This window comes from Ornithodoros turicata, unplaced genomic scaffold, assembly GCF_037126465.1.
Source record: "Ornithodoros turicata isolate Travis unplaced genomic scaffold, ASM3712646v1 Chromosome37, whole genome shotgun sequence".
NCBI lineage: Eukaryota > Metazoa > Arthropoda > Arachnida > Ixodida > Argasidae > Ornithodoros > Ornithodoros turicata.
The window spans coordinates 1,316,085-1,343,856 of record NW_026999367.1 but is presented as its reverse complement, the minus strand read 5'-3'; the positions used below and the strand labels follow the sequence as shown (position 1 = coordinate 1,343,856).

Here is a 27,772-nt window from a genome sequence, read left to right as displayed (position 1 = left end):
ACTGTTGGTTGTGACAAAACACTGTGTGACGCTGTTTGACGCAGCTCTAGCCGGGTACAATTGATTCATGCCACATATCATGCAAATAGTCATAGAATGTCAATGACTGTCAGTCGTCACAAAACACTGTGGCACTAGTTGAAGCAGCACTAGCCCAGTAAAATTGACCCATGCCATGTATCATGAAAATAGTTATGAAATGTCATAATTGCCGTCGGTAGTCATGAAATGCTGAATGGCATTGTTTGAAACAGCGGTAGTCCCATAAAATTGATTCATGAAACACATAATCAAAATAGTCACGGAATCTCATAATGACGATCGGTAGTTACAGAACACTGCATGGCACTGTTTGAAGCAGTGGTATTAAAAAAGTCATAAATTTGTTCTGCCATTTGTCGAGATTTGGGCGCACGTTAGAGAACCCTAAGGTTGGCAAAATCAGTCCACAGACCCTATCATTTCTGGCGTCGCTCATGATCACAGTTGTGTCGCGACGTAAAGCCCTGACTTAGAACAACAGTCATAAAAGCAATTCATGGAGCATATCATGAAAATAGCCGTGAAATGTCATGATGACAAAAAGCTGCCATAAAACACCGCATGGCACTGCAAAACCCATGGCTTGTTGGATCGGTAGCCATAAATCATGCTACATTCACGTAATCATGAAAGTCTCAGTCATGATAGTTTCCATGACGGAATACGTTTACATGTGTTCCGTGGGTTAAATTTGGTTGACCACTGGATTAAATTCGGTAAAGCTTGGATTAAATTGAGTGACCTATGGATTAACATGAGCGGGGAATCTTTCTTAATTTCCAAAATTTCTTATTCCCAATTCAAACAACTGTGGGATAAGAGCCTTATGCATCTGTGTGTGAAAGAGGCGTTTGAGGCGGAAGTGTCTGTATCGTCCCTAATTGTGCTCTAGCTGGGCCAATGCTCCATATTTCTAATAACTTCAGCTTTTGGCTTTTCACAAATTCAGCTTGACCGCTGAGCAACATCAAAGTGTTGGCAACATGTCCCTGAGCATGGGAGAAGTATACAAGTATACTCCAGCTCGCTTGCATTTTACTCCTATCTTCAACTTCAAAGTACCCCGATGTTCATTCTCATCTACTGATGAGGGTTGCTGCAGGGTGCAGTCACTCTGCTAGCTGCTGTTTCCTCATTGATTTCTCAGTTCGTATTCCTAATTCCTCGCACAATACCAGGAGATCGACTTTTAGAAGCGATTTCAGGTCCATAATGGCAGAGGTGAGCCTACCTGTTCCAAACTGTTATGCCTAAACGCACACGTGTCCATGTCAAACGTCCAAAACATTTGAGCTTAGCGTGCATTAAGAAAACCTGAACCATCTCGAAGAACGTGGACTCCACCCGAGTAAGCCTCGATGCTTTTCGTCTGGGAGCACCTGCTGGCTACATGTATCCCATCGATCCACCAGTTGTTGCACTACTGCCCCAGAAGAGTGGAAGGTCACCAGCAGCAAGCTAGAGAGCTAGCGAGCAAGCTTATGAAATAAATCCATACTGAAGCGATCAAATAGTTAGAAAGCAATCTTTTGTTCCCGTTTTTCCGTGTCCCTCGTCTCGGCATTTCTTCTGTGTGGAAAGCTAGAGGAGACCTTCGGCTGTCTCGCTTCCAAGATGCAATCTAAACTAACATGACAATGCCCTCAGCTGCCTCGTGATAGCCTTGACTAGCAAATGCACCCGGTGCTATGAGAAGGGCAGATCGTAAAACGCTGCCATAAACGCGTCTGCGCCCTCGGTTGACGTGGCTCCGCCTATCGCCCGAGCTGAGTTTTTGACGCCGACCACAGGAATTTCTGAGGGGTAGCTCAGTAATGCTATCCACTAATAATGTAGATAAAACCTACCATTACCCAACACCCTGTCGCAAGTGGGGCCCCGAGGCAGCTGTTGAGAATGCTTCTTCTTTGAATGAATGAATGTCTGACAGAAAAAAACGCGAGGAAATGGAAATCATGATTGTTACTGTTGTGTACAGCCTCTACCGGAGTCACAATAAGTCGACACCAGAATCGACACCATCTTGGTGTCCTAAATATAGCATCCCTAAACAGAACACGCATTTGCGTTTTCGTGAATTATCTGTATTCATGTTTGACATATCTTGCCGCACTGAATACAAAAGAAGTCTTCCACCACCCCTGCGCGGGCCGCTGTACACATCGACCAGTTCTAGTCGAAGCCTATATGACACTTTATTATCCACGAAAATGGTCCCTCTTATGTAACATATATTTGTATGCTATCGTTTGCAGCACGTTGGACTACAAGAAGAATTGTGTTCCAGACCAATTAAAAGCTAAAGGATGTGATGAACAACTTCTTCAGAATTATGTTGCAAAGATACAGCGTGAAATAACAAACCAATGTGCAGCATCGAACTCGATCTGTGAGTATAACCACAGGAAGAGCGCTGGCGCATAATGTCTACATGTCTACATGTCTTCTAGGAACCGTAGTTTTTGTGGTGTCGGTAGTAAAGGTCGCCATACCTCAGGAGGAGTGTGTTATACCATCTGCTGTCTTCCATTGTCGTTCTAAGGATTGTTAGATTTTTAATATTTCAATTATTTAGTAAGGCACGTAATTAGGGGCGTGGCATGAAATTTGTGAGTGAGATTACTCTTTGGGGGACACACAAGCCTTATCAGCAGGACCAGACCGCGGTATTGTAACCCTACCAGCATTGCAGGTAGTGTTCGAAGAAGCGGCACCAGAAGGCCAAAGAGAAAATGATGTTACCCTAATGTGCCAGATAATCCAGCTCAAACTGAATGCGTCAGTGTCAAACCCAATAAGGCATATGAGAGAAATCGCAGAAACTCAACGGCTCCGCACTTGCGATAGTTGCAAGCATCGTATAGCGTACTTTGTATAATTCAAAAGTTTCTGCATTATTGTTGCCTGTTCTTTTATTTCCTGTTAATATATAATTGTTTGATATACAATATGGCATGATGCATATTCTATTTAAAAGCTGCGAGAGCAGCACCGATGTCATCTTAGGAGGCGGCTTAGGCGGACAGGTCAACACCCGTAGGACAGTGTGTGCAAGTACTGGACGAAAAATTAGCCAAACTTCAATAATCAGCGAAGTCGTTACACGTTTTCTGAGAAACATCCATTACTGAAATCCATCGTCCGTATGAAACCACCGATAAGCCAACGTACCTTGATATATACAAACGCAAACTTTTGCTAAGCAAATAAACCGAAAACAGGACGACGCACCTATTGTGAGCCATATGCTAGTGGTGCGTGCCGTTGCCGTTTTTGTCGGCGGCGATTGGTCAACTTTGAGTATGGTGGCCATGTGACGTCGAGACTGGGAGGTACCCGGGCTCGAATGCCGGTCCCAGTTGTGCTGTCTGGGGTTTTTCCTGTGTTTCCCTTACACGCTGTCAGACATATGTCGGCAGAGTTCCCTTAGAGGTCGGGCCGGGACGCACATTGCTTCAGAGTGTTCGTCGTGAAGTTGCCCACCTCCGTGAGCTTGTGCATTAAATGCAGAAAGCGGAAAACACGATGCTGGGAACAAAGAGGAGAGATCTGAACCAGTGTTGCGGATTTAAATCCGGGGATTTGATTTCAAACCATCAAAGGGCTCGCGGATTTGATTTACGGGCAAAATATGGCGAGGATTTGGATTTGGATTGAATCACAATTTTGGCAGATGATTTGGATTTTGACCGAATCACGTTTTTTTCGACGGAATTGGATGTGTATTTGGTCAAGCTCCTTAAGGGAAATGGGTGGATTCTGACTGCTGTGAAATTTCACGTTGCCGGGCAGGCAGGTTTTTTGTCAGTCGTTTCTAAGGCCGTCTCGATAATTATGTTTTTTACAAGACATTCGATTGAATTGCATTTCACATATGTATGCACATGACGCAATGCAATTCTTAATGAGGAGAAGGTTTAAAAATGTTTGGATTTAGAATGGCTTGCCTTGCATCCCGCCATCTCGGTTCTCAATGTCCCGCCGAAACTTTCGTTTCGTTCAAAAATAAATCCTGTCCCGGGCGGCCTGCAGTGCTTGAGTAATATCCCGGAGGTGGTTCGGTTCAGTGGGCAAACGTGATAGAACGCATCGACAAGGGTGTCCACTGATAGCACAGCTTCTCGTCCAAACAAGAGGTAGTGCGGAGTGAAACCCGTGGAATCACGTACACTGGAACACAGTATGCCATCATGACCATTTGGAGGGTCCCAGTCGCGTTGATGTTCGTCAACGCAAACCCTGAGCATACAAGGTGCGGTTGAACCGTTCCACCAGACCATACGATTGGGGGCGATAGGCCGTCGTTCTTGTAATACCGAGGATCTCACACATGTCTTTGAAGAGAGCACTTTCGAACGTCCGCCGTTGGTTGGAATGGAGCGAGATGGGCAGGCCAAAGCGGGAGAAGTTCTCGATGAAGCACGTGGCGATAACTTCTGAGTGCTGTGAGGGGATCGGAAACGCTTCGACCCATCTGGTGCAGTAGTCCGAAACGACCAGGTCCGTAGTAGTCCGAAACGAAACGTGTTCTGTCAGGGGCAGTGGGCCAAGAATATCTACGGCGACCCGTTGAAAGGGAGCGTTAGAAAGCTGGGTGACCAGAGGAGCACGAGGTGTTACGGGTGGTGGTTTCCGCGAGCAGCATTTCACACACGATGCCCACCAGTCGGAGACGCTGGACTTCATGCCGATCCAAAAGAATCTGCGTTTAATCTTCTCCAAAGTTTTTTTTCTGCCGAGATGGCCTCCGAAGGGGCTGTCGTGTGCAGATTTGAGGATTTCAGCAACCAAAGTTTTTGGCACTACAGGGAGGGGAGGACTGGTGGGGTTCTCCAAACAATGTTTGTGGCGCAGGTAGTGCTTAGACTCGGCCTGAAGAGACGGGGCCGTAACACCGTCCGACAGTGTACGAATGACCTCAGACAGAACTGTGTCACGCATCAGGTGTGCACATAAATCGGCATCGGACAGTGCCGACTGGACTGTTGACATGAAAGCCGTGTGTGGCGAATTGGAAGATGAGCGAGGCATTGGCGACAGGGCGTGGGCGTTACGGTGTGATGCGTACACGGCGTTCGGTGCGTGTTCCAGGTCGATGAACAACACGAAAATGCAACTGACTGAGTTGTTCGAGCCAGCGTGCAACCTGGCCTTCTGGTTCCTTGAAGCTCCTGAGCTCCCGAAAGGTAGCACATTGAATTCGAAGAGACCGGCATGTGTCGTGATCGCCGCCTTGTATCGGGATGCTTCATCCAGCTCTACTTGCCAATAGCCAGAAGGAACGTAGCAATAGCAGATCCAACGTAGTGAAGTGCCTGGCACCCTTCAAGAGTTCGACGGTATCGTCGATACGCGGAAGGGGAAAGGCGTCTTTACGAGTAACTTTGTTGACGCGACGGTAATCGACGCAGGAGCGAAGAGTGCCGTCCTTCTTCCGAACCAGTACGATTGGTGACGGCCAAGGGCTTTCAGAAGGCCGGGCAATACCCATGTCCAGCATATTGGCTATTTTCTCGTCGACGACTTGGCGCCCAGTGGGAGGCATACGACGTGGACTCTGCTTGATCGGCGTGGCTTCACCTGTGTCAATATAGTTACGAATTAGGGAAGTTCGACCTAAGTCCCAATCGCCTTGAGATATAATATCTTCGAAGCTGTGCAGAAGGTCCACCAGAGACGAACGATGGTTGCTGTCCAGGTCCGGGCAACAAGAAATAGACGAGGCAAGTACCGATTGTCCCAAGGGCTACGAAGGGATACGGCCCCGGACACAAGGTGGGCGTTGTCCGATTCTGAAGAGTACTCCGAGTTGTTACTCAAAAGGTGTAATCGGGCTAACGTTGTGCCGCGATACAACGTAACGGGGTCGGGAGACGGATTCGTGACAAGGATGGGAACTATCCCCTAGTCAGCTTCCGCTAAAGACGAGGTCGTGAGGGCCCCTTTCTTGGAGTACAAATCTGGTCTTGGCTCGAGAACGGCTGCGCCACAGCGACAGGGACTCAGCAGCCGGAATCTTCACATCCAGGAAGCGCTGTGTATGTGGCTGCAGTACAGTAGTGACCGTGGAGCAGAGGTCCAGCTGCGACGTACGATTCCCTGTGGTTCAGTTTGCGTTGGCGAGCGAGCCCTGAGGGTGCGAGCGTCGACGTCGACGATGCAACGGTGTCTGACGAGGAAGTCTATGAGGAGAATGCAATCATGCGGTTGCCGCCAGATATCGTAGTTGAGGATTGTCACACCGAATTCCGAGTCTAGCAGCATCCTAACCGGCGAACCTTCAACGGCGTCGGTAATCATGATTGAGGGACCTCCCATGTTACTGGTGGTGGCCTGCTGTATAGGCGTTCCGAGTGAGGCCGCACAAGGAACGCCGGTTAGTTTCCCGTTGCCGGATATGGGGGAAACCGGGACTGGGCTCGTCCTCGTTGACGCCGTGTACAAGACCTTGCGAGGTGGCCCGGATTGCCGCCGCGGTAGCACACAGGGACGTTCGCAGGGCGTGCATTGTGCGACGCGTTAGAGGTGGCAAGGGCATCCACTTTCCTACCCAACTCAGCTATCGCTGATGCAAGTCCCACCAGCGGATCTGTCGTGGCTTGTGACACGTTCGCCACTGTGTGCGTTGCAGCGGAAGGAGTTGGCGGAAGTTGGCGAATAGCTGCAAGACGTGCGGCTACTTGAAGCGCGTCAGCAAGCGTTGCGGGGTCAGCAGAGGTGACCTTGTCTCTGGTGGCGGAGTCGAGGCCTAGAATAAACTGATCTCGTGCCATGCTGTCTCTCATCTGGGATGAGGAACCACGATAAGCTTTGTCGTAGGTGTCGAATAAATCGTACACATATGTATCCAGATATTCGTCAGGTCGGTGGGTGCGGGAGCAGAAGTTCGCTGCTGCGAGTATGCGCATGGCCGATGGAGAACATCTAGCAGAGAGTGCATCGCGGAGCTTCGCGTAGGATTCTTTCTCCGCCGGTGTGAGATGGTCATAAATCCGTTGAGCACGTCCTCGAAGGCGAGTGGGAAGGAGTAGTAACTTGCTCGTCGGTCCAAGAATTAGCTGCAGCACAGGCGGAAAAGTGCTTCTCCCAGGATTCGAAGTCCCCATCTCCAGAACATGTGTCGGGTAGGATAAATTGCTGCAGTACTGACGAGTTTTCAGCTGTCATGGCACTAAGACGAATCCCACCGCTGCCACCAAAATGCAGCAGGCCAAAAATGTATCTGTTTATTCGTCGTTGGAATGAGATGTCCAACCCGTTTTCGAAGCTAGCGCGAGTGCCGAGTCACGAAACATATGTCCCACCGTCTTCGCGATGTTCAACACGCCCATTCCGCAACTAGGGGCCGTTACACAACGATATCACATGAAGATCCAAAACATAGCGCGAGAACGATATCACGATAGAACGATATCACAGCATCATTTCTTACAAATGAAACGTATTGAAAAAAGCGCACCACTGGGTCGCTGAGGTCAGGCAAAGTACGTTCGAGAAAAGGACTACCATACACGCATTTTGCCTGTTTTGTTTGTTCTGAACTGCGACTGATGTCGCGTTCTGGTGTCCCAGAGATTGCTAAAATAAGTCCTGAAATGTGCACATGAGAACCAGTCGTATGAGGTCGTTGTGTCAAGGAATAGGAACGTGAATGTTGGTGGACTTTTTTCATAGTGACTTGCTTATGGTCAACTTGATGACACCGCAGAACTTGTACCGCAAGAACGAACGACGAAATAGTCCTCTATTTAAGCGAGTGTACAGTAGATGATGATGTTTCCCCTCTCGACTGTTGTATGTCCACAGCAGCCCGCAACCTGCTGCTTTCGGAAGTGTGCGAAACATGTATTTGCAGTACGTGCAAGTTCTGGAGCAGTTGAACGAGTGTTCTCTGCAGCCAGCCTGATCAAGACCGCGAAAAGAAACAGACTGCATCCAGCTCTATTGGAGCGGCTGGCCTTTCTAAACAAGAACCTGAGAGAATAAGACTATGCTTGCGCGTGTTGGGCGGATGTACTATTGAGTTTGCTATAGCACAACTGCGGTGTGCGGCACGCAGCCATCACATTTAACGTAACATAATTCTCGACAGGTGGCTTTATCATATGCGCCCAGTAGGCATATTTGACAAACGTTACTCTGTCGCTCTGTCGTTACGTCGCTCTGATGATGATGATGTTTAGGTTTTTTTGCGCAAAAGCAACGAGGACTAGACAGGTTACGTCGCTCTGTTGGCTGTTCATACTCTCCGCTGCAGGTGACGTTTATAGGTGTTTGTACCATGTCACGGGTCTTATCCAGCGAATGCTTGCACTAATTGTGTAACTCATAGACATGTTCAGATGCATGCTACAGTTATTTCGAGAACTTTCGCCCCGGATTCGTTGACGGATTTGATAAATCCGGATTTGACTTAGCGCTCCAAAAACAAATCCGGATTTAAAATGATTTGATTTGTTGCCTGAAGTTTAAGTCCGGACTTGATTTTGGATCTTATTTGCGGTGTTCCGAAAAACATAGATTTGATTTAAATCCGATTTGACTCGTTAAATCCGCAACACTGATCTGAACAATGCATGTTCTTCGTGTGCGGCCTTTTGCGCTTTTTTTGCTTTCATTCATTTATTTTTTGTGTATCTTATCCGTTAGTGGAAAGCATGCGCATGGGGCAGTCGAGGTGTGCCAGCATTTGTCCACATGGTATCCCATAACTGCGAGCAGTGCATTCCAGTGCAGTGCATTCCATTCAGTGCAATTCCGTGCTAATGCCGCGAAGCAACTGTGGCTATGAGCGGCGTACAGACGTGGACAGAGGGAGAGAGGACAGGGGGTTAGTATGCGTCCTGGGCCGGGGAACTGTGCCGACAATCGTCTGGAAAGTCTTCGGAAAACCCAGGGAAAACCTCAGACAGCCCAGCCGGTGACAGGATTCAAACCCGTGTCACCTCCCAGTCTCGACGTAGAAAGCGGCCACCATAACCACTGTGCCACGGGAGCTGGTAGGAAACGGAAGCGCATGCAAGTGTCGCCATTTTGCTTCATCATGAAATTTCCAAAATGCGGAGATTAGATTCATTCGCACACTCTAGAAACACTAAAAACTAAGTAGGCACTTTTTCATCTGACTTGCTACCAAAACCAGCCCCATGTTGTACAGTTTGGTTTGTCCTCTGCCCATTTCTCCAAACACCAAAGCAAACAGAAAACGTTGTAATGTAAGTGAACCATATCGGCCAACATGTGCGTATTAAACAATCACTTGGTGATTTAAACAGGTTCTCCAACACAAAACGTTGCGACACAAAATGAAATGGGTAATAGGTAACAAACATATTGACCCGTCTCTCAGTACTTGCTGCAACCCATACACGATGGGATTAAAACACAGAAATCACAAGAATTATTCACTGTGAGACTGGAACAAATATGTGTTCTTTCTCTCTTTTCTTGTCTCACTGACACCTCGAGTTTCCCTGGCTCTGTGGAAAAGACTAAAGCTTTTACACGCCGAAACTGGAATCTGACCGAGGTTTGAGTCACAGTACCGGCTGTGCGTTCTCGCTGGGTGCTTTCCTTAGACGCTTTAAGGCAAATATTGACACATTTCCTTGTGAGGTCAGCCATGGACGCGCCGCCCTGCAACATGCCTTTCGCCACACTAACAGACAGCTCGCTTAGCAATACTACGCTACCGACCAACCAGGAAGCTCCTACAATTATCTTCTCGCAGATATGTCCGTTGACATGACACGAAACACCTTTTGGATCAATAGCATGCTAGCTTTAGTACAGTGCCGGAAGTCATTTCCGGAGAAGTGAAGTAACAACATCAGTGGTTTACCCAGAATTTCGTGCCTGGGGGTGTGTCATGCTCCATAGGGGAAGTGACGTGACCGACCCCATGCATTTTTACGCCCTTTGACGAAATATTGCGTAACCTCACAAAATTTTAGGGGAAGGGGAGAATTTTGTGCCAACATTCGTCTGAGAAGTCTGCCCCCAAAACCAGCGGAAACCATAGGCTCCATCGACCAGAGGATTCGAATACACCACCTGATAATCTACGGACGTCTGTCGATCAGGAACGAGCGGCGCCGCTACCCAGTCGGCCATGCCACTAGACCGTCTGTGTGTCATAACGCGTCTGACGTACGTGGTGTCGTTTGTCGTCTGGCAACACTCAGGAATGTTTGGTAGGTGTAACTCTACTCCAATTCCTCTTGGCACGTGCGTTGTCGGTACAGGATCTGTTAAAGGGAGGAAGAATAAGCAAAGCATAAACGACGAACCACAGCTGCTGTCGTGCACTGCAGTAGTCAGCTAAATCTCTGTGTTACAAATACTAATTTGTATGCATATTTTCGCATATTTCTTGACAGCGCAACTGCAACATGACATTCGCACACTCAGAAGCATAGGGTTGGGCTGCGGTGTTGGACAGCATGCTGCATGCCATACTAGATGGCTAAGGCCAGTTGAAGCACGATGTGCGGGTGGGTGCACGGTGGTGGGCCACCCACATAAATTTGTGGGTGGCCATCATAACGGACTAGCATTATTCTGAAAAAAAAAGGAAAAATAAACATGCGGTTGTAATGACTGTGTTTTCCCCCGTTTCGCCATGATTTTGATAGATTCTACACAAAATGGAACATTGCTTCACTCGCTCGCACCAGCGCTCTCCCGGTTCCCCAGTCCCTCGATGCCGTTCGACCTGGTGCCACGGACACGCGTCCCCTAAATATCTGCTTTTCAAATGCAGAATATTTAAACCGCTTCGTACATAATTAGACCATTTCAGTTGGAAATGTCATTTTCTTACGACACCTTATGTAAAGCGGTATTGATATATCTGGTATTCCTCTTCGATACGCGTCCCTCCCTGAGCAACTGCAGACGGCCTAAGTTAGGGTGCATAGGACGGCACGGTTGTTTTCGTAGGATTACGACGATAGCAATGTTCACTGTATGCAAAACTGTGCTGTCGGTGCAGAGGTCGCCTTTATTTATTCATTTATTTTTCTCGAGAGCATTCGAATCTGCGCGAGTCTTCTGTTTATCTAGCCTAACCTAACCTAACCTAACCTAAGCTCCCGCAAGAAATCGCGAAAAATTCATAGACATATATACGGGAGGGTTGACGTTGGCATGTTTTGACTTCTTTCTCCCACTTTTTTACCTCTTCCTTGTGGATGCACTTCCTGATTGCTCATCTCTTGCATGCTAGACAACTGGCGGCGCCCTACCGTTGCTGGACACTACTCCTGAGAGCTGAAGCTACTGTTCTCCATATACAGTGAACGGTTGCAACATTATTCCCATAGAATATGGTTTCTATGTTTTCTCATTATTTATGTTCTCTCAAATATTTAAATTTCACTTGGCGAGCCAATTGGCAGTACCGGCGGCGCGACGCACACCTCTAGCGCAGAGCGGCCTATGTGGCCAACAAATCAGCACCTACTCCAATCACTTGAAACACGTGGCCATCTCACGTGGATTACCTGTCGCTGTTTCTGCGCTATTCTGCTTCCAGCTGTTTTGCATTTCGAAATTTAACAATTTATATCTCAAGGTACGTTAATGTCTCAGTGTTTAATAGTAGCAACGTTACTACTCACGGTAGTAACGTTTAATAAGAGCGATGGACTTGCATAATGATTGAATCGAATTCTGCTATTCCGCGTTTTGCGGACAACATCTAATAAATAAGTCAAGTCAGTTTTCTGTACGGTAGTTGCATACGCACTGTTCCACAGGCTGTATACCTGGCCGAATAACACACCTGCCGAAGATGGCATCAGCGCTGCTCTCAGATTTTTTTATGAAACATCTATGTCGAATTAAAAGGATAACTTGTATACATTCACATCAACGGTTTCTGAAGACAATTATGTTTCCTTATTATATTGTGCTACAGCATTCGCAGCCCGGAAATTTAGTTCGTACACCCGTGATTAAATGTCGATTGTGGTACAAGAAATATTATTACACGCTCTAAGCGTTGCGCCCCTTGCAATCCCCCTTTTAAGAGTACTTGTAAGGTTCCCCTTAGAATGTACTGCACTTATGGGAAAAACCACTCCAAAGATGCAATCCTTATAAGGACACATCAAACCGTTCACAGGTGGTGGAAACTATGTATGCATCAGCTACTCAGATAAGGTACATCGTTTTGGTACTCCTTATCTACTATGGTCTACATGAGTTACCTTACTCGTACATTGCTCATTGGGTATGCATTTTCAGTGGTTGAAGAAATTCCAGACTCTGCAGGCGTGTGATACACATCTCATCACCATTAGGCATATTTTTACCTCTTGGGGTGTCAGTCGCCCATGGTATAACGTGTACGTCTCTAAATGTATACCCCCAGGGAAGGTGAAACGGTTTATATGTTACTGATGGCCTTGAATGTATATTGCTGTGGTATGTGAACAATGGGCCTGCAAATTTATTTCAGGGCGCTGACTTACTAATCTAGCTTGCAAGAAAATTAAAAAAAAAATTTTGATAGCGACAGTGACCACGAGTGAGAAGAAGGTAACGCTTCTTGGCTTTACGATGCGACACAACTCCACAATGATGGCCAGTTTCAGATGTACGACTATTGGTTTAACGTAAACTGACGCGAAAGTATATGAAAGTACACGAAAGTTCCCGTGAAAGTTTAACGTTAAAGTATACGCTTGCTATATCCATCCCAAGAGGTGCACGGGTGTCGCGCGAACTTAGCACGCCCCCGAAACCGTATCGCTTGCTCGGCACCAGATATTGGAATACCAGTGTCTTCCTCTTTCCAGCGATATGCACAATCTGAGCCGGCTCTTGCTGGTGTTGCGGCAAATAGTTTGTACGTGTAAAATGTATGCAGTCTTTTTAAGTATTTCACAATGAACTAATATCTCAAGTCCACTTATTATTACTTAAGCCGATTGATCTCGGGAATCTCTGAGCAATGACATCCGAATCACAACGCTACCAAAACTAGGTCGCGAGGTACACTGTACAGAAAGTTTCACGAGCGCCTGTTTCAATTATTCAACGTTGCATGCCCTCCCAGGAGCGCTCGCGCGGCCGGGACGCGAACTCAAGGTCGTGTGAACAAGCTGACTGTATATGTGATTGAACAACATCACTCTTCGATTTTACTAGTGACAGGGTTATTAAAGCGAGTCGTTATTCTTATGGTCCAAATTTTTATCCTCGCGCACGTACATTCTGGTCTGCTTTTACAGACAGATATTTTGGCACAGTTGCAAAGCAGGGGTGTCAACCAGAGTGAAAAAGCTTGTGCACATTACGCCACACGTAAAGAAAAATGTGAGTTTCTTGGAGAAACCTTTCAGGTAACACTGCGGCTTGTAGTAATAGTGGTGCGCTGCCGTAGGGCGTATTGCAAGGGAAGCACTAGCATAGGCTGGGTAACAGATACTGATATGATACACCGCGGCTTCACCAATTGTGGAGTCCCCTGTCAGCTGTGAATGTACCTCGCGGGTGAGGATGCCTAAATTTGATTATCTCATACAGATAACACAGTGTCATCAGTCACTCACCATCCTGATTAAGATGCTACTGTATTGACGTCTGTGTTTGTTAACTAAATCTCTGTTTAACTGAGATGGTACCGTCTCTACAAAAGCTAAATGTAGTCAACACGCTGCGCATGTAAAGGTATACAAAACACTGAAAGCATAAACATAACGGAGAAGTCCCTACTATACCTCTGCTACCATAGGATGTTTTCCATTGGTCGTCTATACCAGCGGCATGCCCGAGTGGGCTAAGGCGTTCGCTCGTTGGTGGTAAGCAAGGTCGTCCTGAAGACTGGGAGGTGGTGCGTTCGAATCCTACCGTCGGCTGTGCTGTGTGAGGTTTTTCCTGGGTTTTAAAAAAAAATGTTATAAAAGGAGTGTAGATGTTGCTTTAGCCACCACGAACCCCAGTTCACATGTCTCATGCATACCGTGCCGAGGGGATGGGTAGAAGCCTTCAACAGTGGCGGATGGGGTTTGGCCAAGCCATGACTGATGGGTTATCATAACTCTGGCACATTCTCACGTGTGTGAATGTGAAGTGCGGGCAACCAACGAGAAGATTCATTTATTTAAACCTGAAATAGTGAAACTTGTTATCCTTCGATCAGAAACAATAGACGTGTCAGAGTCGGCTATCGCAACAACCATGAATCTTTTTCACCGAAATACCTGATACTGAACAATGATGACAAGAACACATCTCTTGGATGGATGTTTCCATTCATTCTCCAGAAGGCGATGTCATGTTTTTGTTGAACAGGATTATGAAATTTCGTCCGTGTGTTAAACCTCTCTACCGATGTACGTCCCCATGCGCCAAACTCCCTGAGGTGTTTCAAGTACAGTAGCCACCAGTCTGGTACTTGTAGAGGCTCTACATGCTGTGCTCGATGCACCAAGCAGGATCATGATTCCAAAGAGTGTGGAGAGGACCAGATCACTGCGTCAACTGCGCAGGTGATCACTGATCACCCTTGAGAAAGAGATGATGTCAACAAATTTACACAGATGCTAAGGTATAAACAAGTGAGGTAAAGGGTGTTTTCGTTCCAGTTACGGAAATGCATCCGCAGTTAAAGAGAAACTCAGAATGATATCTTGCTCAAGACAGACAGACAGCATAACAGGAACCACAGAACACTCACCTCTCCTCAAACACCATCTTCTTCTGCTGAAGTGCCTGTAATTCCAGAGGCCCCTTCAGGGGCGTACTCCTCACAGACGCCACATTCGTCATGACACTCCGTGAACGTGACCGCCATGGGGTGCGATGAAATGCGAGCTCTCAATGCTCATTCACAAGCACGAGCATCCAGTGAAAAAGAAAGCTCAAGGGTAATCTATCAGGAAGTGACTCACCCCCTGATAATATCAGCTAAGGAACTGGTGGCTACACGGAAAACTCTGACACAGCCAATAATGCCCGCGAAGGAAATAAGATTGTCTCTGAGCAGCACACTCTTATCTATAAAGCACACTCGTATTATACACTTACATTGTTTTTTGCTGCACTATCTCGAACCTTCAGTGCAATTCTCGAGGGCTCTTCACGAATGTTGATGAGATAGATGATATTTTTTTGTTTTGCGTTACAATAACTTACCTGAATCCCCAACAAATGCAGTACATCCGACGATGAAACTTGTGCAACACGTTCATCTTGTGGTGTCTCAGTCCTTGCACGTAAAACCGATGGGATAATCACTGGGACTCCTTGCGAGAACATCGAAGAGAATTCCTGTGTGCTGGGTGAGCACGTGTGGAGACATGTTATTTCTGGCTTTGAAGAGTGAAGAGGTTCATCGCCACAGGCGATACTCTACCCCATTGACTGTGGGAATGTGGGGAATAAAATAACGAGCCCCTTCACAATAACGATCGAAGTCCGATGGTGCCCAGAAATGTGTGAAGAGCTTTGAGCGCAGAGTGTTGCTGGGCTGGATTAGGCCAGGGACCAAGCAATTTCGATAGGGAGAGGGGGCGAGAGTCCAGCTGACGAAGAGACCCGGAGAGTGTGGTTCGGGAAGGTTGGTAGTGGGGGCAATGAAGAAGAATATGCTCCAGATCCTCAAGAACACCACAGTGGCAGCAGGTGGGAGAGTCAACTTGTCTCAAGCGGTAACGCCACTGAGCTGTAAAGGCCACATCGAGGCGCATTCGGTGGATTAATGCAGCATCTTGACGAGAGGTTTCGTGGCATGCGGAAAGCGAGCGAGGATCAACTCTGCTCAACATAGAGGGGGGAAGAATGTCGGTTGTCCGTTGGCGGGAAGCCAGGGGTGTCACAAGGCGTCGCAGAATTGAACGGCTGTCTCCTCTCAGCAGAACAATACTGGTCCGTTTCCGATATGAGAGTTCTGCTTCTGCGGCGCAGTCGGCCTGCTCGTTCCCCACGACACCACAATGGGCTAGAAACCACTGGAGAACTAGCCTGTGGCCTGCTGCGTAGATGGTGTGGTAAGCCATTAACACATCTGTGACTAGGGGTGCGGATGGGCCTCGTATGCCGGAATTTTCAATTGCTTGAAGTACAGATTTGGAGTCTGTGAAGACTGCCCATTCCCGCGGTGTAAAATCAGCGATGTGTTTAGAAAGAAAAGGATGGCATAGAGTTCCGCAGCTGTGGAGGAGGTTGGATATGAAAGGCGTCTTCCGTGCACTACGCCTTCGGATGGTATGACGAATGCTGAGGCGGACTTGTTGTTTCGGGATGCGCCATCGGTATATGCTGCTGTAAACGTAGAAAGCTTCTCGTCTACCGGAGCATGAAAATGGGCTCTGAGGACTTGAGGGGGAACCTGATCTCTTCTTTCCAGAAGGTTTGGAAGGCGTACGAAAGTGAGCGGTATCGGTAGCGACCAGGGGGTTTCCGGCGGTATAGTGTCCTTAGTTATGAAGCCAGTGAGATATATAGAAGAGATATATATATATGAGAGAGTATATTGTCCTCTGCGCTACTCGATAGAAGTCGCTTTCAGGGCGGTATCGAATTTTCCTGAGGAGCGGGTGGCGGGGAATGTGAGCACCCAAACGGAGGAAGTGCCGAGCCGTTTCACGTTCACGGAGAACCTCAATCGGGAGTTCACCAGCTTCAGCCAGTACTTGCCGTGCTTCAGCCATTCTTGGCATCGACGAAGGCTTCGAGCTAACAGGGACCGAACAGGAACCTCCTCACACGTGTGGAGCTCTCTGAATTATAACCGGAATTCTGCAGAGAAATAAAATTGATCCAGTGGACGTGATGACAGTGTTATATATGGCATGCCATTTAATATGTCAAAATACAGTAAGCACGACGCTCAAATTTACTGTGCAGTAACAGAAGTTTCCGCCTTTAAGTCAGACATTCAGCGAACCGTTAGCACGTTACGCATATGGTTTAAGGACACAAGGGGTGAGATGTGCGATGGTAACGGAGACACGTCTGCGATCACATCGCTGACCAGGTATCATGTCAATCTTCAGTGCTGAAGTCTATGGGGTGATCATAGCATTAAATTATTTCTTGCAACATCGCTTGCAACTCCACGGTTATTTACATTGACTCTCTTAGCTGGCTCAAAGCAATATGGAATTTACGGACCCAGAGAAACTTAATCGCAAAGCTGCTGTTGCCGCTCACACATTCAAATCGCCCATTTTCCTATAGAAACTCCTTTCCACATGCCATTAGACTATCGAATCGTTTACCTTCACCGATACGTCTCAGTTGTAAATCATACATTATATAAAACTGTTGTCCGTTCTTTTTTTTCAATTGTAATGTTACTAATCCATGACATTGTTGTGCTGCTGTATTCCCGTGCTATTTATTTCCTTGTTGGTTTGCTGTACTATTGCCTGTGTTCCAAGGCACTTCGAGCCACACAATTAGTAAATACATTTTTTTTCATTCGTTTTTCATTCGATTCGTTTTCAGGTACCGTTTGCCCTCAAGGATTACTAGACAGTGCAAAGAGTACCTGCTACAACAATTACAAAAATGATCAAACTGCATCCCAACTGCATTGTTGGTAAGCGATTTTTCATGTGCGTTCCGAACGGCCACAACACCTTGTGATAATGAATGTGGATCAAGGCTGTCAAGGTGACTGCTTCTCCAGTCACTACTAGAGGAAATCCGCCTCAGCTATTTTCCATGAGTTGCACTGGATGCCTCCCTCCTCGTGTTTGAATGGATGGGTGACTCAGAAAAGTGTGAGAGAATAAAATCAGGGCTGTCACTCGAGCTGTGCGGACCCACGCTTGCCGCTCGACAGTGGCGGATCCAGGTGGGGAGGTGCGGTATCAGGGGTTTGTATTGTTGTACTATGGCGAGTGCTGAAGTGAGCTGGCTCTATCAATGCAGCGTTTGCTGGTGTTTTAATTCGTGTACGCGAGACATGCCAGTAGAAATTGATGAAGATCGCTGTCGTTGTTTCGTTGGTACACACCTGGAAACTGGTTTGTGAACCCGAACAGGTAATCCGTAGCACTCTGCGCTGCTTCAATGGCTGAAAATTCGGGTCAGAGTACCGCTGACGACGATTCTTCGATGAATGTCTCCTTTGCCCAATTTCCCTTACTCGGTTTTTTTTCGTCGCCGGTACTTCTGGAAATAGAGATGACAGTTAGCTAGACAGTTAATTAGACAGTTGACATATGCTATCTGCTTTGCGGACGTAACGGGCAGCGTGTTGGTTCTGCTCAATGCGCGAAGCTGTCTTCATGTTTTGCGCTGGCGCAGAACCACCAATGTTATCCCTTTGGTACGCAAAGACAATAGCATACGATGCACTGAACTCTCTAGCTTGTATCTTCTAAAGAAGAAAAGAATACGTGCACGCCGTCACATCTCACGAAATGTTTTCCATTTCATAAGAGCGGATATTCCATATCTGTGCGCGTGGTGACACAGTTTTCACGAAACACAAATATGTAAACAGGTGAGTGGGAACGGGAGCTCAGTAGGAGAGGGTGAGCTTGTAGTCAGTGCAACATATACTATTCTTTGATAAATGAATGCTGGGGACGTTTGAACGTGCGGTGTCGCCCTATTGAAAAAGTCTACAGAAAATCTCACAAAATATCTCTTGTGTTATTCGAAGAGATTTTATGTGTGATAATTGGACATTCTCACAGAATTTCTTAACAGAGTTTCTCACAAAGCAATCTCTCAGAATTGCCCCCTCCCCCAGTTTCTTACAGAAATCTTACAGGATTTCCTTTATACTTCTTACCAGGAGAAACGAGGAGAATATGAGCCACAGAATCTATCACGTGTGCTTTCCATACGAAACACAGATGAATCAAGCCATCGCTAGATATCACACAAATAATAAACTAAGGAAGTTGATTCAGTTCTTATGTACTTTTGAAATCGCATCCGCGCGCCATTCACGCACACTGCCGTAAAAGCGTTCAATGCATTGTACACATACTTGAAATCTCTAATGCGACGACCAAAAAATTTCTTCATGTGACTATGCCAAGTTCATGTTTTGCACCGTGGGAACGCGTTGGATTTCTTGCGTAAAAGCACCATCCAACTTCCTCGAGACGAGAATAGGTTACGACCACGAACTCGCATTCAATGCGTGCTTGCCGCTTCTTCCGAGTTTAACCTAGAAGAAAAAGCATTTCAAAAAGCACGGTTACAACAACATGTGTGTGCGTGAGAGAGAGGCATAGAAATGTGTAACATACCGTTTGCCCAAAGCACGTTTGCTATAACGATCTCACAGCATTCTACCTTCCGATCCACAGAATACCTATAAACAGTGGTAAAGACTCATAAAGAATGGGAATACACAGCACCGACGATTATATACGACACGCACACGTGCTACATACCTCAAATGCGACGAAAATCCTTAATGTCATGCGGTATTTGCTTGAGATGCATAGCTGCGTCCATGCGCTTCCTCGTTTCAAAGCAGACTAACTAGCTTGCTGGCGGTTGGAACAAACGTCTCCACTAATGTACGATGGAATATCATAATGGGTTATAAAATTGATAGTTTCACTAGGAACGACAAAACGGAGCAACCATGGCACTTCTACCTAACAGGCATTATTCACAAACATACGAAATCGCATGAACTACTTTCCAACACGGACGACATATCACTCTCTGCGGTCCGTCATTTCTTGCTTCATGTTCATCCGACAGGGAAATATCCTTCAAAATTTCTCTTAAGACTGAAGCGAGGTTCGTGAGAAAGTCAGTCCTGTATGAATTGTTTTCTCATAGAAATCGCAAGGCCAGACCCTGAATTATTCCACAGGATATTTTCTGATTGATGTGCCTGTGAGAATATGTATACGAACCTGTATCCTCTGTAGGAAATTCTGAGAGATGAAGTCGCTTCTGTAAGAAATTCTGAGAGAATGCTATGTTTCTATGATATTTTCTGTAGTGTTTTTCAACCGGGCGCTCTTTCTGGGGGACGTACTAGCTGACTAGCGAGTGTGCTAACGAACTCGGTGGTTGCATGCCAATTTGCAGGAAAGCCAGGATGAATGATTCTGCAGGCTGAGCTCATTGTCTGTAGTCTGTTCCTCTTCCTTCTTGCTCTTTCTCCTTGCAGCTCCTTGTGCTTGCTTCTCCTCTATATTGGCGGCATACAGATTAGTGGGACATTAGCGGGTCGAGTTGTCGAGTTCAATTCGCTCATGTAAACGATGTTGAGTCGAGATGAACCCGCGCCGAGTCGAGTAGCAATAACTCGACAGCGGGGGTGGGTTGACCCGCTCGACGCGATCACCGAAGTGCATGTAAACGCGCTCGGGCCGAATTCTGATCGAGCGAACTGTGCGACCGAGTCCACCCTGTCGTTGCGTCCGAGACAGCCATACAGTCAGTGCAAGGCCTGTACAGGCGGGCCCAGAAAGAGAAACTGGAAATCGCACTCGCTGCGATAGGCTCGCATTTGGGCGGCTTCATGTAAGCAGTGTCGGGTACAGTTCAGCTCGACTCGGCGGTCAACTAGAGCCGCTCTGTGGAGTTTATATAAACTCGACTACTGATGTAGGTCCGCTGTATGAACAGGGGGGTGGGGAGGGGGTGTATGATTTCGTCAAATAAACTTGGTCAGTAAGGGCGACACGATATTTCTCACGGAACTTGACTGATTCCAAATCATCTCGACTTACGTTTGAGGTGGCTTGCCGCTTCGAGTGAGGAGAAAAACTGTTCCATCCCTCCTGCGCAGTTCACTGTGCTGCTTATTCTGCGTGGCTCAATCAAGGGATGTTACGGGATGGCGTCAGAATGTCTCTGTAATTTAGGAGCTCCTTGCTTACGTCTCTTCCAGTATGATCGAATACAGCAGGACTTGTGTTCCGGAAATACTCGCAAGACAAGGATGCGATGTGACGGTTCTTCTTGAGCGGTTCTTCAAGGACATCAACGCTGATTGTGGAACATCGAAGCCAGTCTGTGAGTATCAAATAACAAAAAGAATGCCAGGGGCATAAAGCATGTTACATGGCTTGTGTCAACAGTCGTGTTTCTAAATCCAGCGATAAAGGCACCGTATTTCACAAGCACTACTGCCCCTGTTGCCATTATCGTCCCAATAATAAAAGAAAAAATGAAATCAACTTTTAATTCCTTTATTCTGTAATAATTAGCTTAATAAAGCTGGAGGTGTGACCAGGTTAAGACTATACATACCACCATGTTCAACAACATGGCACTGCTGGTAACATCTACAGGTAGGTACTTTGCGCCGAAGCAATGTGGGCTTCACTCTTTACGTAAGATTCAACAATTTATGAAATAGTTGTCTCAGTTGGTACTTAAAAACAACTCGTGAATGCACCTCTCAACTCCCAGAATGTCGGACTATTATACAACTCAAAAGCCCTCAGTAAATGCATGGGATCATGAGAAGAAAAAAAAAAGAACAACAGAAATTCGAGACCTTACCTCCACCAAATGAAAGTACCGCAAATAATTTTTCGCTAGTTTCGCGCTGCAACGCTGGGCGACCAGGCCTATCTGTCGATGGTGGGTTATTTAAATTTTTGCAATAATACACCATAAAATATACAAGCTGCACCCAAGATAGCTGACATCGTTTACGACACGACATTGCACGCCTAGTTCCCTAAAATTTATTTGTTAGTTCAAATTTATTTAATGAGAGATAGCAGATTTTTAGCCAGTCGTTATTTAAATACTAACCCGTTTTCTAAAATCCGAAGACGAGCAGGCTCGAGAAATAAATCACAAGTGTTTTCTGTGCCGAGTATACGCAGTTCTCGAGCGCCGAAACGACAAGACCTTGGCTGTCGGTAGCTTATATTGGCCTTAAACGGGGCCGATCCATCTGAACAGCCCGTACTGCGATGAGCTTGATCGTTCGAAACCACGTGGCCCTTTGACGTGGAATGAGCATCGCTCCTTTTGCGCTCAAGAGATTTGGAGATTCGGCTTCGACTCATTTGCATAGCAAACATTAGCGATTTCAAAGTAAGTGTTCGTTTGAGGATACGTAAGACATCTGGCGTTTTCCCCCAAAAGATATAATAACTACCATGGGTACAAGATGTCATTGCTGTTGGTCTCAGTTTTTATTTTACTTTTTACAAAAGTCTAAACAATGAAAGATCGCCCTGTACATAATCAAGCTGCATACAGGTGCACATAATTAAGGCACAAGGTAACTTTCTACTTGCATATCTAACTAGAACCAGCCGTGCCGCTCACTTTGTTGCCTGTCACAGTAGTAATTACTGGACACAGACTGCAGACAAATCACAACTAGCCTTAAACACGATTTAATTAGCAATTAGAGTTAATTGGGACCCCCCACAGTAATCAGCATCATCCAGTGAGTCATCACACTAATTGGAGAGTGTCTAACTCGTATTCAGGCCAGCTGTGAGTTGGCGGCAACCTGTATTCATAAAAAAGAAAAAAATAGATGGAGATAGAGTGGAGAGGAGGAGTTTCGTTGAAGATCAACGACGCCATCTTGAAGAAAGCAGAAGAAAGCAGGAACGGCCGCTGATCATCGCTGGGCGACGGAGCACAGAGGCAGGTTGCAAAGCATCACAGCTATGACCACCAGTTCTGGACATCCTATGACGTCATCATGACATGTCTGGCCAGGTTAGGACAGCTCTGGACATGCGAGGAGAAGAACACTCATAATACAGAGGCTGGAAAAGCAAGAGTAAATATGCTAACTATCAATAGCTAACAACAAAAAGAATTAGTTGAGCCCACCACAACAGCAGTCACGGGGAGCGACATCCGACAGACAGGCAGAGAACCCACTCGTAATGGTTTTTTCTCCTGTATAAAGTCCCGCAGCTGCACCCTCTAGCGGTTACTTTCTCAACTAATCTCATGACAAAATTATTAAGAATCACGCCAGCACTACTCTCGTTTCCAAGGCAGAAGAAGATACAAAATGGAATGGTGAGGATGCCTGGACAACAGCAACCAGCACTCGACATGCACGGGCATGAAAATCATAAAAAGCGGGGACAAAGTTATCACGAGTGAAAGCATTAGTTACACAACAAATGAGCCCACCACAATGGCAGTCACAGGAGTGCAGAACAATACGTCCATTCCATCTGACAGCCAGGCACAGAACTGAACCCTAATGCTTTTTTCTCCTGTATAAAGTCCCGCAGCTGCAACCCCTAGCGGTTACTTTCTCAACTAATTTCATGACAGAATTATTAAGAACCACGCCAGCACTACTCTCGTTTTCTAGGCAGAAGAAGATAGCAAATGGCGGGAATGCCTGGACAACAGCAACCACCGCCCGACATGCATGGGCATGAAAGCCGCAAACAAAGCGGGGACAAAGTTACCACGAGCGAAAGCATTAGTTACACAACAAATAAGCCCACCACAACGGCAGTCACAGGAGCGCAGAACGATACGTCCATTCCATCCGAGAGCCAGGCACAGAACTGAATTGTAATGCTTTTTTCTCCTCTATAAAGTCATGCATCTTCCCTCTTGTGGTTACTTTCTGAACTAATTTAATCGCAAAATTATTAAGAATCGTTCTAGCACTATTCTTATTCATTGCAGCACTAGTGTCATCGTCAAGACAAGAATGATCAACATCAATCTTTCTCATCCAAAAAACAAAAAATGCAAAGCTAGAAGCATCAACGCGGAAAGCATGCAGATCGGGGCATGTTAGGAGCGCTGTTACACGAGGAAAAATCGCACGAGCGCTAGGCAACAGAGGAAAGCAAACACAGAAAAACACTTGAGGAGACTTGAAACACAGACACAGAAACGCAGACACTTGAAAAGACACTCACCATCATCGGACATGTACACCGCATTCCCTCCTTGTAAATCTGCTCGTCCCAAAATCCACCAGAATTGTCACACACCATTCACCAGGGACGAACCACACATCCGCACCCCATCAGAGGCAAACGGAACCCCGACGAAGCTACGCTCTTCCACTAACGGCCACTGCAATTGCTAGGAATAGAATTAACGCGTCCACACCTGCCAGTGCTCAAGAGAGAATTGAATCCTTGTGACCTCTGCAGGCTTTGCTCATTGGTCGTGACGTCATCCTATTGTCTCAGGGCTACACTGTTTTTCCACTAATGTCCAACCCATCTCTTCTGGGCAAGGTCCACCTGAAACAATAGAGTCGCGGTATGACGTCATCACCCAAGCATGCAGCTGCGTGGCTCAAGCATGCGTAAGCTCTAGACAGGGGAGCTGTTATTTATTGAACCACTATCCCACAATTATACTACAATCTACTATAATGATTGCATAGGAAACAGAAAAAGTATTGCAGAAAAACACCACACATGAGAGGTGATTGTAGGAATTAAGCATTTCATTCCCAAAGTCTGACTAAATGAGACTTACGAATACAGGAAAAAACAAAATACCCTAACAAGTAACACCATCCATGGCTACATACGAGTCATGTCCGTCCCATCCGAGCCAGGCAGCCCAGCCTTGCAGACAACTGAATAATGATGCTTTGTTCATCCTGAATAAAGCCATGCACCTGTCCGCCTTGCGGTTACTCTCTGAACTAATTGAATCGCAAAAATATTAAGAATTATTCTAGTACTACTCCCATTCAGGGCAGCCATATTGTAAAAACAAGAGTGTTTCTTTTCAAAAAGAAAAACAGAACTACATGCAGAAGGAAAGCATGACTGAACAGGCCTCGGCATGTCAGGACGACCACTGTCACGTCAGGAAAAATCGCATGTTTGTCAGACAACAAGGAGAACAAAACCAGCATCCAACTATTCTAAGCACACACACTCCTGTTATTCGAAGGAGAGTGCTCATCATAAATCCGTCCAGGACAATGAACACCACTGACCAACCTCCCATTTTTCTATTGCTACACTTTTTTCCAGTAATGATCAATGCATTGCTACAAACACCTGAAAGACTGAGAAACACTGCTATTATTTATTGAACTGCAGGATTATTTCTTTTTCCTACTCTTAATGATATTCATTCTTGCATTAAAATTAAAAACTGTATCATGCATGAACGCTGATCTTAGCGATTTTCACTGTAAAGGCTTATCATGGTCATTAGAATCACAACAGCAGTAAACTACCACTGCTCTTTGAAATAATAATTGTGACCCTGGAACACTCAACATCATAACCAGGCTTGTGTAATACATGGCGCTCAACCTTTTCTATGCTCATACATTCGTTGTCTCAGGCTACACCTGCGAGCAAAAAGATGCGAAAGCCTGGGGGCAAAGTTCCATTCGCGATCCATGGAGGACTAGACAGAACGCCATTACGGGAACAGATATATGATGTGAATTACATTCCTACTATATTAATGATTATTGCATCGCAGTTTAGAAAGACTATCACAAAAAGTCCGTACTACGCTCAACTATAGTTTAGGAGCCTTAAAATTCTACTTTCTATGGAAACTATAATTGCCCTGTTACTTGGATCACTATTAATCAAGCGCTCCATTTTTTTCTCTCTTCCCATTTCAGCCTTGTCATGCAGTGAAGCAGTCTCACATCCAAAATAATTAATTTACACTCAGGATGGCGTGCTAGGAATTTCTGTCCTGCGCTCAGATGCAAGCATTTCTACACAAATACCTATAACTGCAAACAGCTGACTTCCTCAACACACCATGCTTCTAATGACATCTAACAACCAAAAAATATACAAACCCTCTTCTCACGAATTCAGCTCTACCATGCAGCTTTCTTCTGCGTAAAATCGGTGAAAAAGGGAATGGGCACCAAAAAATTGTGCACACTTGTGGTTGAATTGCAATGACTTCAAAAACTGAAGCATACACTAATAAACTAAGAACAAGACACCCATTTCTGCTATCACGTAATTCTTGCATAATGCTACACACACAGACGCATTGCCACAAGAAAGCACAGGACAAGGGCACACAAATTTCTTTAAGCGAGCAGGGAAAGGCTTAAAAGGGAGCGCTCAGGAATAATAGCAGAGTCACAACACACCGCTATGAAACTCAATGGCTAACACAAGATAACAACAAGATACTAGTGGTGGGTAAAATTGTAACAAGAAAGACACTGCTAAACAAGCCCCAACATGCCATGATGACGTCACAAACCAGGAAAAAAGCACACACGCGCGCACGCACACACACGGACAGCAGCTCAGGATTGCACAGGGAGAGGTGCTTTATAGGAATTTCTCCTCCACGCTCAGATACCAGCGTTTCTGCACAAATAATTATAACTGCAAACAGCTTACTCCATCAACATATCAAGCAAAGTGAATACTGACACTCAACAACATCTAACAAAAAACAAACAGCAAAGAAATTCAATTCTCATGTACTCAGCTATATGCCAAGCGGCTTTCTTCTGCCCTGCCTGGATGCTGACTGAGTAAAAACAGTGAAAGAAGAAAGAGCCGTGAAAAATTACACGCACTTGCACTCCAATACCTGTAACTGCAAGATACAGTAGTGCACATTAATAAACTGAGAAAAAGGCACTCACTTCTACTATCACAAAATTATTGCATAATGTGATACACACAGCTACATTGTCCCTGGGAAAAGAAAGCACAAGACAAAGGTATACACAAATTACCTTACGCGATCAGAAGAAATCACTTCTACTCGGGCAGCACATAATACGATATTGCTACGATACGATACGATACTGCTAAGCAATTACACACACACACACACGCACGCACGCGCACAGGACAACGCATACAACACACGACGGGGAAGAGACTTAACACGGAGCGCTCAGAAATAATCGCAGCGTTACCGCACATCGCTACAAAGCTCAACTTCTAACACAAGACGACAACAACAAGATATTAGCGAAGGGTAAAAATTGCAGCAAGAAAGACACTACTGAACAAGTCTAGACATGTGACATCGCATACAAAATACTGCTCATCGGGGAAAAGGCCTAAGCCTGCGACAGAACATCATAGAGCATACACAACTTCATTTTTCTATTTCGTGTAAACTAAACGCGGTTTGCTATTTCCTGCTCGGAAAACGACGTACAAATTTGCTTAAGGAGCAGAGAAATATAGAAATTTCTACTCTGTGCTCAGATACCAGCATTTCTGCTCAAAAACCCATAACTGCAAAATTAAGCACTGCTTACTTCATCAAGATATCGAGCACCCCACAAAATTAAACAAACAACCCCACTTCCACTGATAGAACACTATTCAGCTTTTACCAGGAGGCTTGCTTCTGCATAAAAGTAGAGAAAATAAGAAAAGGACAGTGAAAAATTACACGCACTTTTGCTCGCATAGCTATAAGAGAAAAAATAACAAGGCACACGCTAATAAACTGACCCACCCGTTCCTGCTATCAGATAATATATTGCATAATGCTAAATACACAATTGCATTGTCCCTGCGTAAAGAAATCACAGAAAAAGGACACACAAATTATCTTAAGCGAGCAGGGAAAGTCACTTCTTCTTGGACAGCTTAATACCATAAAGTCTAAATTTTTGCAAAGAAAACAAAGCTTGAACAGCGCTACGAACGTGACAGACACATACTAACAAACAAACATTCCTATTCATTTCTACTGATAGAATTGGAGCTAAAGGCATGAATCGCACTACAAGAACAAAGCACACTGCTTCAGGAAAGCATATCAAATGCACCGCAACAGGACCGGCGCCGGGCACTCATAAAATAGCCTGCCCAAAACAAAGACTTCACCAGGT

The 27,772-nt window shown here is 45.8% G+C and overlaps 1 protein-coding gene across 1 annotated transcript in view; it reads left to right on the top strand.

Moving 5' to 3' along the window:
- Positions 1 to 2,298: 2,298 nt before the first annotated feature.
- The window catches only part of LOC135374001 (uncharacterized), a 218,395-nt gene continuing 192,921 nt past the window's right edge, over positions 2,299 to 27,772 (top strand). Inside the window, exons 1-3 of the mRNA XM_064607019.1 lie at positions 2,299 to 2,431; positions 17,503 to 17,596; positions 20,879 to 21,003. Coding sequence (XP_064463089.1) covers positions 20,880 to 21,003 — 124 coding nt within the window. The 5' untranslated portion in view covers positions 2,299 to 2,431; positions 17,503 to 17,596; position 20,879. The remainder of the gene's footprint in view (positions 2,432 to 17,502; positions 17,597 to 20,878; positions 21,004 to 27,772) is intronic.